At 34.0% G+C, this 12,836-nt stretch overlaps 1 protein-coding gene across 1 annotated transcript; it reads left to right on the top strand.

Moving 5' to 3' along the window:
* Window positions 1-7,322: 7,322 nt before the first annotated feature.
* On the top strand, window positions 7,323-9,290 carry LOC103975035 (receptor-like protein EIX1). Its single transcript, XM_065179102.1, has 3 exons — window positions 7,323-7,401; window positions 7,489-8,496; window positions 9,151-9,290. The coding sequence occupies exons 1-3, from the start codon at window positions 7,323-7,325 to the stop codon at window positions 9,288-9,290; spliced, it is 1,227 nt and encodes a 408-aa protein (XP_065035174.1).
* Window positions 9,291-12,836: the final 3,546 nt, after the last annotated feature.

The raw sequence follows: 12,836 nt of genomic DNA, 5'->3' as shown, positions 1-12,836 counted from the left end.
CATGTAGCGTCGATCTCCTGCACCGCCATAATTATGCTCGGCTCCAGTATACGACTGTGTTCCGATGATACGACTTCCCATATATGTACGTATATCGATCGTAAAGATGTTTATGATGCAATGGCCAAACTGTGAGTATTTGCCTCTTTTTTTATGGTGATATCTTTGCTACTGTTCTTCATTTGTTACCGTCGGTGATTGTAACGAAGAAGAGCAAGGCAGAGAGACTTGTAATAACCTATCTGAAAAGATCAAAAATGGCCAAAATATAGCACGGTTATGTCATGCGAGAGTGCAGATTTGGGATCAGATTTCTGAGTGATCCAAACTTAAAGATTAAGTCGACGGTAGATTATGTTGAGTACAGTGAGTGTGTAGCATTTCGATTAGTCCTACATTGAAAATGAATAAGATTAAAATTAATCTATAAAGATCTATATTATTAAATATTTTAACTTAATATTTGAATATGAAAGGACTCGATTAGGAAGAGACTATATATGAATAAAGTCAAATGACTAATCATAACGTGGAGTTATTATTGGTGCACCTCATATGTATTATGCTAGGATTTAAACTTAAATAGGGTTTAAGTATTTTGATTAGTGATTTAGGTCAAGTGAAATTGATACGCCAAACCTCTCAAACTTAGACCGTGATAAAATCTTATTGAGAAAAGAATTTTATCTCATAAAAATATTCTCTTTTATATATATTTATATTTTTTAGAAAAAAATTATATTATCTAAAAAAAAGTGTACGCAGGAATAATCAAACAAAGGTCAATAATTTCGGCTAATAGTCCTTCCAAGTAAAATAATACCTCACAAAATTAGTTAATCAAATTAAACATCCATTTCCTTCTCTCTATAAACATGTAAGTTCTTATATTTGTTTGTGGAAATACTAAACAAACATTAATATGGTTCGATATCCTTTATCTATATTTATGAAAAATCTTCCTATACAGTTTCTTACATAATTCTTGGCTCTCACAAGATTTAACAAACTCGAAAGCGTGTCACATTGGCACTAATAATCGCATCCACATCGATTTCAATTCTCTCCAACCCATCTATCTTAGCAAGAAATCAGCCCTTTCCTCCATACTGTCCTTACTTTCCTTTCTGTTAAGAGCATAGAGAATTAAGCTCGATATTAATGTTGTTCATGTGGAAAGTATTGAGAGAAGGAAAGACTTTGACTCTTTGTTAAATGCATACATGATTTCCCCGATAATACGACACCAGCCCACCATCACCATCACCACCACCTGCACACCATGCAATTAGAGAGCTCTTTGTTTAGGTCATTGTTTGCCCTTGTTTTCCATGGCCAACACCATAATCTCATGTGACATGGGGTGGTGTGCCAATGGAGTTTTAAAGTTGATGTCCCACCAAAATCATTGGTTTATGCATTAGTTGCTATAATGACTTGTCTTCAGATATGCTGATGAAAATTAAGAAATAGTCACATGCATGCAACAACGATAAAACATTGTTCCTAGCAATAGTCACCGCCAGCCCTTGCGGGCTGGCCACCCGTAGGCGCCGCCTGCTCTCACGGAAACTGCTGCTGGAGGCCTGCCTGCAGCCAGCCAACGCTGCAAGCAGCGTTTGGCCACCTCTGCGAGGCCAGCAAGGGCAGCAACATGCCCTTTCTCGTCAATAATTTTGACAACAAAATGTATCGTTAAAACATAATACACGTAGTTCAAAATCAATCTATCGTATGAACAAACTGGCTCTGATACCACTATAGGAAAATCTAAGAGTGACATCACATGCCTAAAAAAAAATAAAACAAAAATCCTAAATTTTTCAAAAGGTGTTCATCGTCATACGAAATTGATGTGCGAAACTCGCTACACAGAAAACCACATGTGAGATAGTTGTGTTACCTAGGGAGATCGTATATCCCTGAATCCCTATGGATATGTAGGAGAGTATGAAGGAGGTCAAGTATCCTCCTCTCTCGCGGTAATCCATACAACAGGATTACGATGACGCTCCTCAAATTTCCACACCTACTATATGAGGAGCAGAAGGGGAGAGGAGAATAGGAGGTGACAACTAGGAAGCCCTAGTAGTTCCCTCCTATTTATAGAGGTCCCTAGTTAACCCTAATGGATCATACCCTATTGAGTATTGAATCTTCATCCAACTACCCAAGCCTCTTAGATTAGTGGATCTCTATCCAATAATCTCTCATTGGCTCTTATTGGATCTCATCTATAGGATTCAATAATTTATAACTTTATTGGATATCCAATAAGATAGAGGATTCAGTGGATATCTTATATCTGAACCTTTACTCGTCACAACACAAATCATATGTGTATGACCCTCTAAGCCCAATATCGAGTTGACCAAGAGTCATACATGTTAGAACTCCTTCTAACTCAGTGAAATATTATCTTCATAATAATTCACTCAACTCATCGACTACGGACGAACTAGACTACTACATTGCAGTCTCTGGATGATATAGGGGAATCCAATCATTTAGATTTATCTGTCCTCAATTACTATGTACCTATAGTCCCTCATCCATCTAATATTCTAAAGACCATATACCGGGCATGGTCCTATTAAGCCAATATGATTTCTTCTCGAGTCTCGCTCTAATCAGATTCTCCCAGAGAACTATTTTTCTCTCAATCTGAATGACCTTCGCCATGGTTTTATTTGAGCAAGAACACACATGATATCCCTCTCATGATATTGAGAGTGAATGATCCTCTATCGACACTCAATAGCCCTCGTAAGGTTAGTTGCCACTTCCAATAACCAACTATACTATGTTTGGAACTTCCAAACCTATAAATCCGGTATCAAAGAGTGGAGTACTCATATAGAACATCCTTGGTGTCTCAAGTCTAAGGACCAGATACACTACTGGGGCTATAAAATCGTTGTCTGACAATAAGACATCATTAACCATTCAGTATTTCGTGAGTGGATCAATAAGTGAACTCATTCTTCAATGAGCACCTGCATTGTATCTCTAGTGTCCCCACACGAGCAGCTATGAGGCCAACTGTATCCATCATATGAATAAGTATATAGCACACTAATTTGTCCGATTATCTCGATGTCCCTCTCGAGTAACCTGTGACCAGGATTATTTAGAATCTGTGTTTAAAGGCAAGTCGGTCTCATTATCGTGATCTTATCATGATCCGATTCCTATTGCACAGATCCATGTACATCACAATATATGTACATATATGCAATAAGTAATATAAAGTGATAAAATGCCAAAAATATAATAAGCAAAAAGACCGCGTGTCAAGTCACACGTGTCATCACTCAAGTGATTGGCTTGTAGGGCATCTATGACTAGCACTATAAACTCAGTTTGCATTTACTTTTTGATTTTCATTGTCATTACTTATTGATTCAATTGTTTACTACTCTCACTTGCTCTCTAAGTTTAAACGTATTTTCGATACGATTTCATTAAACGAAAATTTTCAAATCGAGGTTTTTACGAAAGCACTAATTCAATCCTACTTCTTAGTGTTGGTAAAGTCCTAACATCTACAACCTCAAGACAAGCTTGGTTGATACTTCAAAATAAATTTTAAAATTCATTGAAAGTGATTATAATAAAACTTTAAACCTATGAGTCAAAAGATTTATATATAGTTTTTATTTGATTAACTAATAGGTTCTTTGCAAGCACATGAAGCAATATTGAACAAGTCATTTGAAAAAAATGAAGAAAAAGTATTTTCAATTATGAGGAAGTCTTCTACTTCAAAAAAAAAAAAATGAATAAGAAAAAGACATGGCAGAGGAGAATTTTGTGGTAGAGGAAGAGGAAGAGGAAGATGAAACATTGATGGGTATGATGAACAAAAATAATTAAATTATGATAAAAAAAACTACAAGAGTGGAATTCAATATCACTATTATAAAAATTTTGGTCACTTGGAAGCATATTGTTAGAAAAAAGAAAAGTAAATAAGCTATATAGAGGAAAAGTAGTAAGTTGTTTATGACTCATTTATAAGTTAATGATATCTCAAATAATATTTGATTTTTAAATAGTGGATGTCCTATACATATGTCAAGCATAAAATTAATATTTAAAGATCTTGATGAAACTCATAAATTAAAAGTTAGACTTAAAGATAATAAGTAAATCTAAGTGAAAGGGAAAAAAACAATTAAGGTAGAGACAAGTCAAGGGAATGTAAAACATCTTGATAATATTTTTTGTCCATAGTTTATCACATAACTTATTAAGTGCTGGACAATTGATGAATGGTAGATATTCAATTATATTTGATTATGGTTCATGCACTATTAAATATAAAAATCTAGTTTGATTACAATAAATTCAATAGAAGGAAAGGGAATAATTGAGGTAAAGATAAGTTAAGGGATGGTAAAATGCTTTGATAATATTTTTTTATTTTTAGTTTATCACATAGCTTATTGAATGTTGGACAATTGATGAATGACACATATTTAATTATATTTGATGATGATTCATGTGCTATTAAAGATAAAAAATCTGGCTTGATTATAGTAAATATTTGTATGACTTAAAATGAGATATTTTTACTTGATGTTTCAGAGAAGTATAGTATTATTATAATTTAAAAGAATGAGTCTAATTTATGATATTTAAGATATGGATACCTTAACATTAATGGTTTAAGGCTATCAAGTAAAAAATAAATAGTTTTTGGATTGTCCAAAATTAATACACTTGATGTATGTAAAGAATGTATTTATGGCAAACAGAGTCAAAAACTATTTCCTATTAGAAAAATATAAAGAGCATTTAATTATTATGAATTTATTTATGTTGATTTATGATTTATGTGGGTCTATGAATATAAAATCATTTGATGGAAGTTGATATTTTCTATTGTTTACTGATGATTATAGCCGCAAAAGTTAAGTATATTTTTTGGAACTAGAATATGAAATATTTGATAATTTTAAAAAATTCAAGATACTTGTGAAAAAGTAAAATGATATATACATCAAGACACTTTGGATAGTCAGAGGCGGTGAATTTTATCTAATTAACTTAATTTTTTTTTATGAAAAAATGATATTCATAAAAAATTAACAGCACCATATACACTATAATAAATTGGTGTAGTTGAACATAAGAAGCTTGCTTAGAGGAAAGTATCTTCCAAATTAATTTTGGATAGAAGCAATTGCAACATTAGTTTATTTATTAAATATTTCACCAAAAGCTGTTATGAATCGAACTCCTTTTAAGGCTTAGTATGGTTTTAATCCAAGTGTAAATCATTTAAGAATTTTTTATTATAATATTTATGCTTCGATAAATTCACAAAACTATCATAAGCTTCATAAAAAAATATATTTTAATTGATTATCCTTTACGATCCAAAAATATTGATTGCATAATCCTATTAGTGACAAAGTTATTATTAACAAAAATATTGTGTTTGATGAAAAGACAAGTTAAAATTAGGAGATCAATGAAGGTGAAAAACAAATTTAGTTTCCAGTAAAACTAGACACTCCATAGAATTAAGTGATAGATTTTGTTTCAACAAGTTCATCATCAGCCTCACATAGTAGCAATTCATATTCATCAAATGATTTCTCAATAGAATATCGTATAGTCCTCGACATATTGATATTCCTTACAATAAGTTCATCAAGTTTGCTATTTTCTATAGACAAGAAGGCATTGAGAGAGTTTATAATGTTGTATAGTCCTTAACAGATTAGTATAAGTGAATGAATAAGACTTTGGCAAGAACTAAAGCATTACTGGGTATTACAAGTCCAAGTCCGACCAAATTATTTTGGGTTGAAGTAATAAGAATCGCTTGTTATGTTATTAATCAATCTTTCTCGATCGCGATTAACCTCAAGACACGTGTGAAGATGTGATTTGATAAGTCAGTTGATTATTCTTTCTTATTTGGTCACATAGTGTCTATTATTCAATTTTCATGTGTTGGACTCATATCTTATTAGATCAAGTATATATATATATATATTATTTATTTCTAAAGTTTCAACATAAACTCAACTACCTTGATTTGATGCTCTTACATATGCATGTTCAAGCAAGTTTGTTGCCCAACACAATCTTGATTATTGTTCTTTGTTAAATCTGTATTTGATTACCTAATATATGGATTGGATTCAAAGGCAACCGATGTCCATTTCCGAAAGAATTTTTATCTTAATCCTTTTTAAATCTACTAAGAGAAATTTAAGAACACCCAAATGTGTATCTCTCTCATCGAGATCTTAGATTTATGGTATATGTATCGAAATAAATTCTAATTGATTAAAAATTATTTTTTTTATTTAGATCTCTAATCTAAATTCTAGTTTACCGCAAGTCAAAGTCTTCTTGGCCAACGACGTGTAGAAAAAGAATCATGGAATGCAGCTTAGCGATGTGAGGCTTCTCACCGCTCATCTTCATCTGTCAAACAGTGCCTATCCCACTGATTGAGAACGATGCTATCGGTTTCCAAAATTCTATCTAATCATAAAGTTTAATTTATTATTCCAACCACACATAGCAAGCGAGTGAGCTATGACCAATTTATATATCATGGATAATGGGTACTGTCCGTGCTATGTGGCACAATATTAAAAGAACAATCAAGAGAATTAATAACGGAACATATACTCAAAATAACTTATATAAAATTTATGTGGTCAAGCATTTGTATTCTTCCTTATGCAAAAAATGTAAGGAATAAATCTATCTCACGAGTCAATCCAAATATATTTGGTGTATCATCTCGCATGGGCCTTCAAGAAATTATTTTCTATTTGGAAATGAAACTCCAAAGAGGCTAGCAAGTGTTTTTCTTTGGCACTTTATCAAAACGTACGTAAGAAACACTTAAGGATTTCTTTCACTTTCTTGTTTTCCGAGGATTTCTTCCAGTCAGTCAACTGTTTCTGAGTCAAGTGGTGTAGTCTCGATCTATTCTATGCATACTTGGCTTCACGTTCACGATCCACATGATGCTCTGCATCATTACCACTGGTTCCGTCCATCCCAACTCTTACGTCTTTCGTCACATATGAAGTCTCCGATGGTGAAGGTGACTTGTGTGCTCTCAGTCGAAGTCTTCTTTAGAGAGCGAGTCGGTACAATTAATTCCATGCATGATGTAATGGAGCGGAGAAAGTTAGAGCGTCATGGAATGGAAGAAATTGTGTGCATCAGTTGGCTTACAAATTTGTGATTTGGCATAGCGTAGCATGCACCTCCACCTTCGCCCTGTTCTTCTGATCGTGGCGACCAGGAGTAGGTAGGCAGGGAGGGAGATCAAACTGCGCGCCATGGGTTTCCCTTTACGCTTGTTATCATCACTGTTGTTGTGCCTCTTGGCCCTCCTCCTCCACCGGGCCACGGTGACAAGTGGGTGTTTCAGCATGGAGAGGGAGGCACTGTTGGACTTCAAAGCCGGCATCCACGACACCTAAAACCGGCTATCTTCTTGGGTAGGCCAAGACTGCTGCGCATGGGAGGGGGTCATCTGTGGTGCCACCACTGGCCACGTCGTCAGGCTCGACCTCCGGAATACGTTTGATCGGGCATTACGCGGTGAGAGGATGAACTCGTCATTGCTTGCTTTATCTCATCTGAAGCACTTGGATCTTAGCGTCAATGATTTCAGGAGAATCTGCATACCGGAATTCATCGGCTCCTTCAAGAAACTGAGATACCTCAATCTATCTTCTACACGATTCATGGGAGGAATACCTGCTCGGCTGGGGAACCTTTCGAGCCTCTACGTTCTTGATCTAAGTGATGCTTTACGTCTTGCACCCCTTGTTGACAACCTCGACTGGCTCTCTCATCTTACCTCCCTGAAGCACCTGGAGTTGAGCTGGTTGAACCTAACCGGTGCCCCAGATTGGTTCTCGTCCGTGAACGTACTGCCATCCCTCCAAGTGTTAAGTATGTATTCCGTTGGTCTCAAGACCATCCCAGCTTCTGTTGTCCACGTCAACTTCACCTCCTCTCTTACCGTCCTTGATCTCTCCTCTAATAATTTCAACTCCACCTTACCCAAATGGTTGTGGAATATTAGCAGTCTTACCCATCTTGATCTCTATAATTCTGGATTCCATGGCGTTATTCCTGATGCAATTGGAGACTTGGGCTCTCTTACTTTTCTTGATCTAGGAGTCAATCAACTCGAGGGTACCGTACCGAGATCCATGGTTGATCTCCATAGACTGAAAGAATTACATATGCCGAGGAACCAATTGACAGGAAATTTGAGCGGTTGGCTGGAGCAAATGACGAATCTCATCATTTTGGATCTCCGATCTAATTTATTCAACGGTTCCATGCCTTCCTCCGTTGGTAAATTGTCTAATCTCACTGAATTGTATCTCGGTGGAAATTCTCTTGGAGATGTCATTTCACAAGTTCATTTTGAGAATCTTACACGATTGCAAGTGTTGGGTTTGTCTGGCAACCCCATCACCATATCAATTGGACAGAGTTGGATCCCCCCTTTCCAACTCAGATTAGTAGATTTAACCAAATGTCAGTTGGGACCTCAATTTCCAGAATGGTTGCAGTTTCAAACACAGATCAAAGAATTATATTTGGCAGACTGTAAAATTGCAGGGACATTGCCCGCTTGGTTTTGGAATATTTCATCTTCTACCATCACATATTTATACCTTTCCAACAACCAAGTAGGAGGGAAGCTGCCATCTTCTTTAAAGTTCACCAAGTTGGAAAGATTATATTTGGATTCCAACAGATTTGAAGGTCCATTACCAACGATGCTACCATCTACGCTTCATACTCTATCTCTCTCCAATAATTCCTTTACAGGGCAATTACCAATATGGCCCTATGTTCAATCATTGGCACTCTCAGATAATATGCTTGATGGTGGCTTATCTTCATCAATCTGCCAATCGACATATCTCCAATATCTTGACCTTTCGAACAACAAATTACTTGGTGAGATCCCTTATTGTCTGGGAAAATCATTACAAAATCTTTCTCACTTAGATTTGGGCAACAACCACTTATGGGGTGAAATTCCACACACGATCGGATTTTTAAGTGAGCTTCGGCTATTGCAACTGAAAAATAACAATTTTTCGGGTGAGGTTCTTTTGTCATTGAAAAATTGTACAGGGTTACGGTTTCTTGATTTGGCTCAAAATAATTTTGTTGGAAGTATACTGCTATGGATGGGAGAAAATCTACAACAACTGGTAGTGCTTCGTCTACGTTCAAATATGTTTTCAGAAGTTGTTCCTTGGCAACTTGCTTGACTCGAACAGCTTCATATATTGGATCTTGCAAATAACAACTTCTCTGGTTCAATACCTTACAATATTGGTAATTTAAGTGCCATGAGATTGACATTACAATATTATAAATCTTATGATTATAAATTAGATGTCATTACAAAGGGACAAGATCTTCATTATTTACGATGCAGCATAAGTCTTATGAAAAGTTTGGATCTTTCAAACAATAGACTAACCGGAGAGATACCAAAAGGAATTGGAGACCTTGCAGACCTCAAGAACTTAAATTTGTCAAGGAATCATTTACAAGGAAAAATCCCTTGGGAGATAGAAGGAATGAAATCATTAGAATCTCTTGATCTATCGATAAATAATCTTTCTGGTAGCATTCCTGAAAGTTTATCGGCTTTATATTCCTTGAGCTACTTGAATTTATAATATAATAACTTTTCGGGAATGATACCATCTGGTCGTCAACTTCAAACACTCAATGATCCATCCATTTACATGGGTAATGCCGACTTATGTGGACCACCCACTTCCAAAAATTGTTCTGATAATAAAACAACTCAAATTGATATACAAGAGCATGAGAAGGAGATTTCCGATTGGCTATGGTTCTATATTAGCATGGTACTAGGATTTGTGATGGGATTTTGGATATTTTGTGGTATTCTCTTCCTCAAAGACGCATGGAGGCATGCTTATTTCCATTTCATCGATGATGTGTATGATTGGGTTTGGGTGCAATGGAAATTAATTCTTCCACGATTGTTGAGTCGTTAATCCTAAAATTTCTAGTGTGGATGATCCCAGGCTTTACGGTAGATGAGGAGAATGTATGTCATCAGTTACTTTTTATTTATATGATATTTTGGATTCCTAGATGCTGGTTGTGATCAATGAAAAAAGAATTTGTATTGTTGATCTAACAAAGGATGAGCTGCTATATTTATGATATTTGAGATCAATTTATATGTAATGTGGTTATTTAGAGTCTTCTTCTATTTGATGTTTGCATAATTATAACATCATGCAAGAGTTAGCTCATAGTTTTAAAATAGAGAAATATTAGAAAAAGAAGAGAACTACAACCAAGTCTTCCGTATAAAGATATAGTTCAAAAATATGGTATATTGATTTTAAAGGAACAAACACATTACTTTCGAAATAATAATAAATTAGAGGAAGAGAGGGGTAGGGGTGGCTTTGGCAGGGGAAGAAAAGAGGAGAAAAAAATAAAAGAGGTGTGAGATTTAATAAGGATGTTGTTTTTATATCAAGAGAGTAAGTTTTAAATTTGAAAGAGTATATATATGTATGATTTTGAATTCCTATTCATTCCCTACCAATCAGAGAGTAAATAGGACTATAGATTAATTATTCTAAAATTATTGAGTATGTTGTGATTTTAGAGAAAAAAATAGTCATTCTCAGATAAGAAAGAAAATATTATGATTTTTTATTGGATTGGTTTATATTATTCAAATGATTTGGAAAAGAAGGAGAGTTTTGATTACCATATCAGTTATAATAATATATGATAAACGTAAGTATCGAATGATTATGTCTAACTTGTTTTCTAATTTAATAATATATATTTGTTAATAATGAAGTTACATGATTTGCACATGTTAAATTGGCTTTTAAAAATAAGCTTTTCGATATTGCATTTGGTTAAAATAATTAAAATAGTTAATTAGTATATTTTCCAATGCTATATTGTTGAACATATTTCAAATAAGGTGTCGATATGTTATTTTAGATGATGGTTAATTGTTCTCGATTCGTTGGTTTTGATTTAGACTTTATTAATTGTTGTTGTACATTGGTCTGACATAGAGATAAATGTATTACTTATTAATAGAGATTAAATATGATTTTGATCCTTGTCACAAGGATACAATATGGTCATAGCCATTAGCACTTCGATTTTTATTTTAATATATGCCCTTTATTATAGTTATGACTATCGATGAATTTAGATAGGAAGGCAATAGCTAAACTTATACTGATTTTTTATTAATTATTAATAATCTTGGCATTAAAATGAAATCTATCCACTTATGTTTTGTTATGCAAATGTATTCAAAAATTATATTATCTTATGTGCTTATTAAGTTAAAAAGTTGTGATTTGAAAAGCATGCAAAGTTATGTTTGCCCTTTATATAAGTGTATAGTTTTATAAAATGCATCCATGAGAAGCTTTGTTAATATATGAGTTTTGGTGTTTATTAAGTTGTGGTTGCTCATATCCTTGTTGTTAAAATTTTTCAGATGCCTGCGAGTAGATTGAATTTGGTTCTGTATCAAGGCAACAAATTATATTGTTTATGGTTCAAACTCTTGAGACTTGTGATGTAATAATCCATTAGTGGGATGTTTTTGGTGAACTTATTTATGTTTGAGAGCTCAATATATCGTTGCCGGATATTATGGACGTATCTGTTTTGTATTGTGTCAAGTGCATGGATTTTGATTTAAGTTGCGTACAAGTTTAAGCCTTGTAATTCTCATATGAAAACTTATGGAACTGTGGTTAAAATATTATGACATATGTTGTGATGATGAATGATTAAGAGAGCGAGATGTTGACAACAACATAGCTCTGTCGGTTAAGGCGAGTTGTATACTCCAATAGGCAGGAGAAGTTTGATCGAATTGGCAGCCAATAGCATGGACATGAATCAATAGCCAATAGATGGATACAGTTGCCTAGAAGGTGAGTTCTTCATGATCGACATATAAGGCTAAATCCCTGCTCGCCTTTTCGAAGCTCTCTTTTGCTTCTGGAAATTAATTGATCCATGGGATTGCCATTTCATTAGTCAGGTGGCTTAATGTTATTTCTTTTATGATTTGTCATCCAAAGCCGATGATCTTAAAATTTTTAATCTTAATCCAATATGTTGATCTTCTTCTTCTTCTTTTTTTCTTATCATACCTGTCAATGTAATTGGAGATGATGAAACTCAAAATGGAGCCTCTACAATATTTGGGCTAATTATCAAATAAAAGCTCTTTAACAGGTGTTTTTGTTGGTATATGTTCACTTTCTAAGTTCATTCCATCGCTTCCCCTCTTGATGATTAGTTCCTCCTCCTTGAATTATCTATGTGTTTCAGGAAATCTAAAAGCGTGGGCTAAAAGTTTCTATTGCTGGTATTCCAAAAGATTATAGAAAATAACGTTTTAGAATTATTATATGGTAATTCAGTTTTTTTCTAATAAACCTGTCATCATCATTTTTTCTATTTAAAATGATTTGATAACTTTCGTCTATTCGAAAAAAATTAATTTTTTTATTATGTGAGATCAATTAAAGATTTGGATATCCTCGGAGGAATTAAAGTATTTTTCACGTCTTGTTCTCTCTCTTAAAATCTAAAGATATATAGAATAGAAATTCTATAGAAGAAATAAAGTTCTTCAATATGGCTCCTAAAATAATGACATTTCAATTCCTTTAGTATTACTCTAATTTAATGGTAAGATTAACTCAAGTCATCCGTCCACTCTATATCAAGTCTTTCTAGTCAAAACAAATATTAAGAGACTTTGAATA

This window comes from Musa acuminata, unplaced genomic scaffold (assembly GCF_036884655.1).
Source record: "Musa acuminata AAA Group cultivar baxijiao unplaced genomic scaffold, Cavendish_Baxijiao_AAA HiC_scaffold_1138, whole genome shotgun sequence".
In the NCBI taxonomy this organism is placed as follows: domain Eukaryota; kingdom Viridiplantae; phylum Streptophyta; class Magnoliopsida; order Zingiberales; family Musaceae; genus Musa; species Musa acuminata.
Note: the sequence above shows the minus strand (reverse complement) of the source record. Positions and strands in the feature narration are given on the sequence as shown.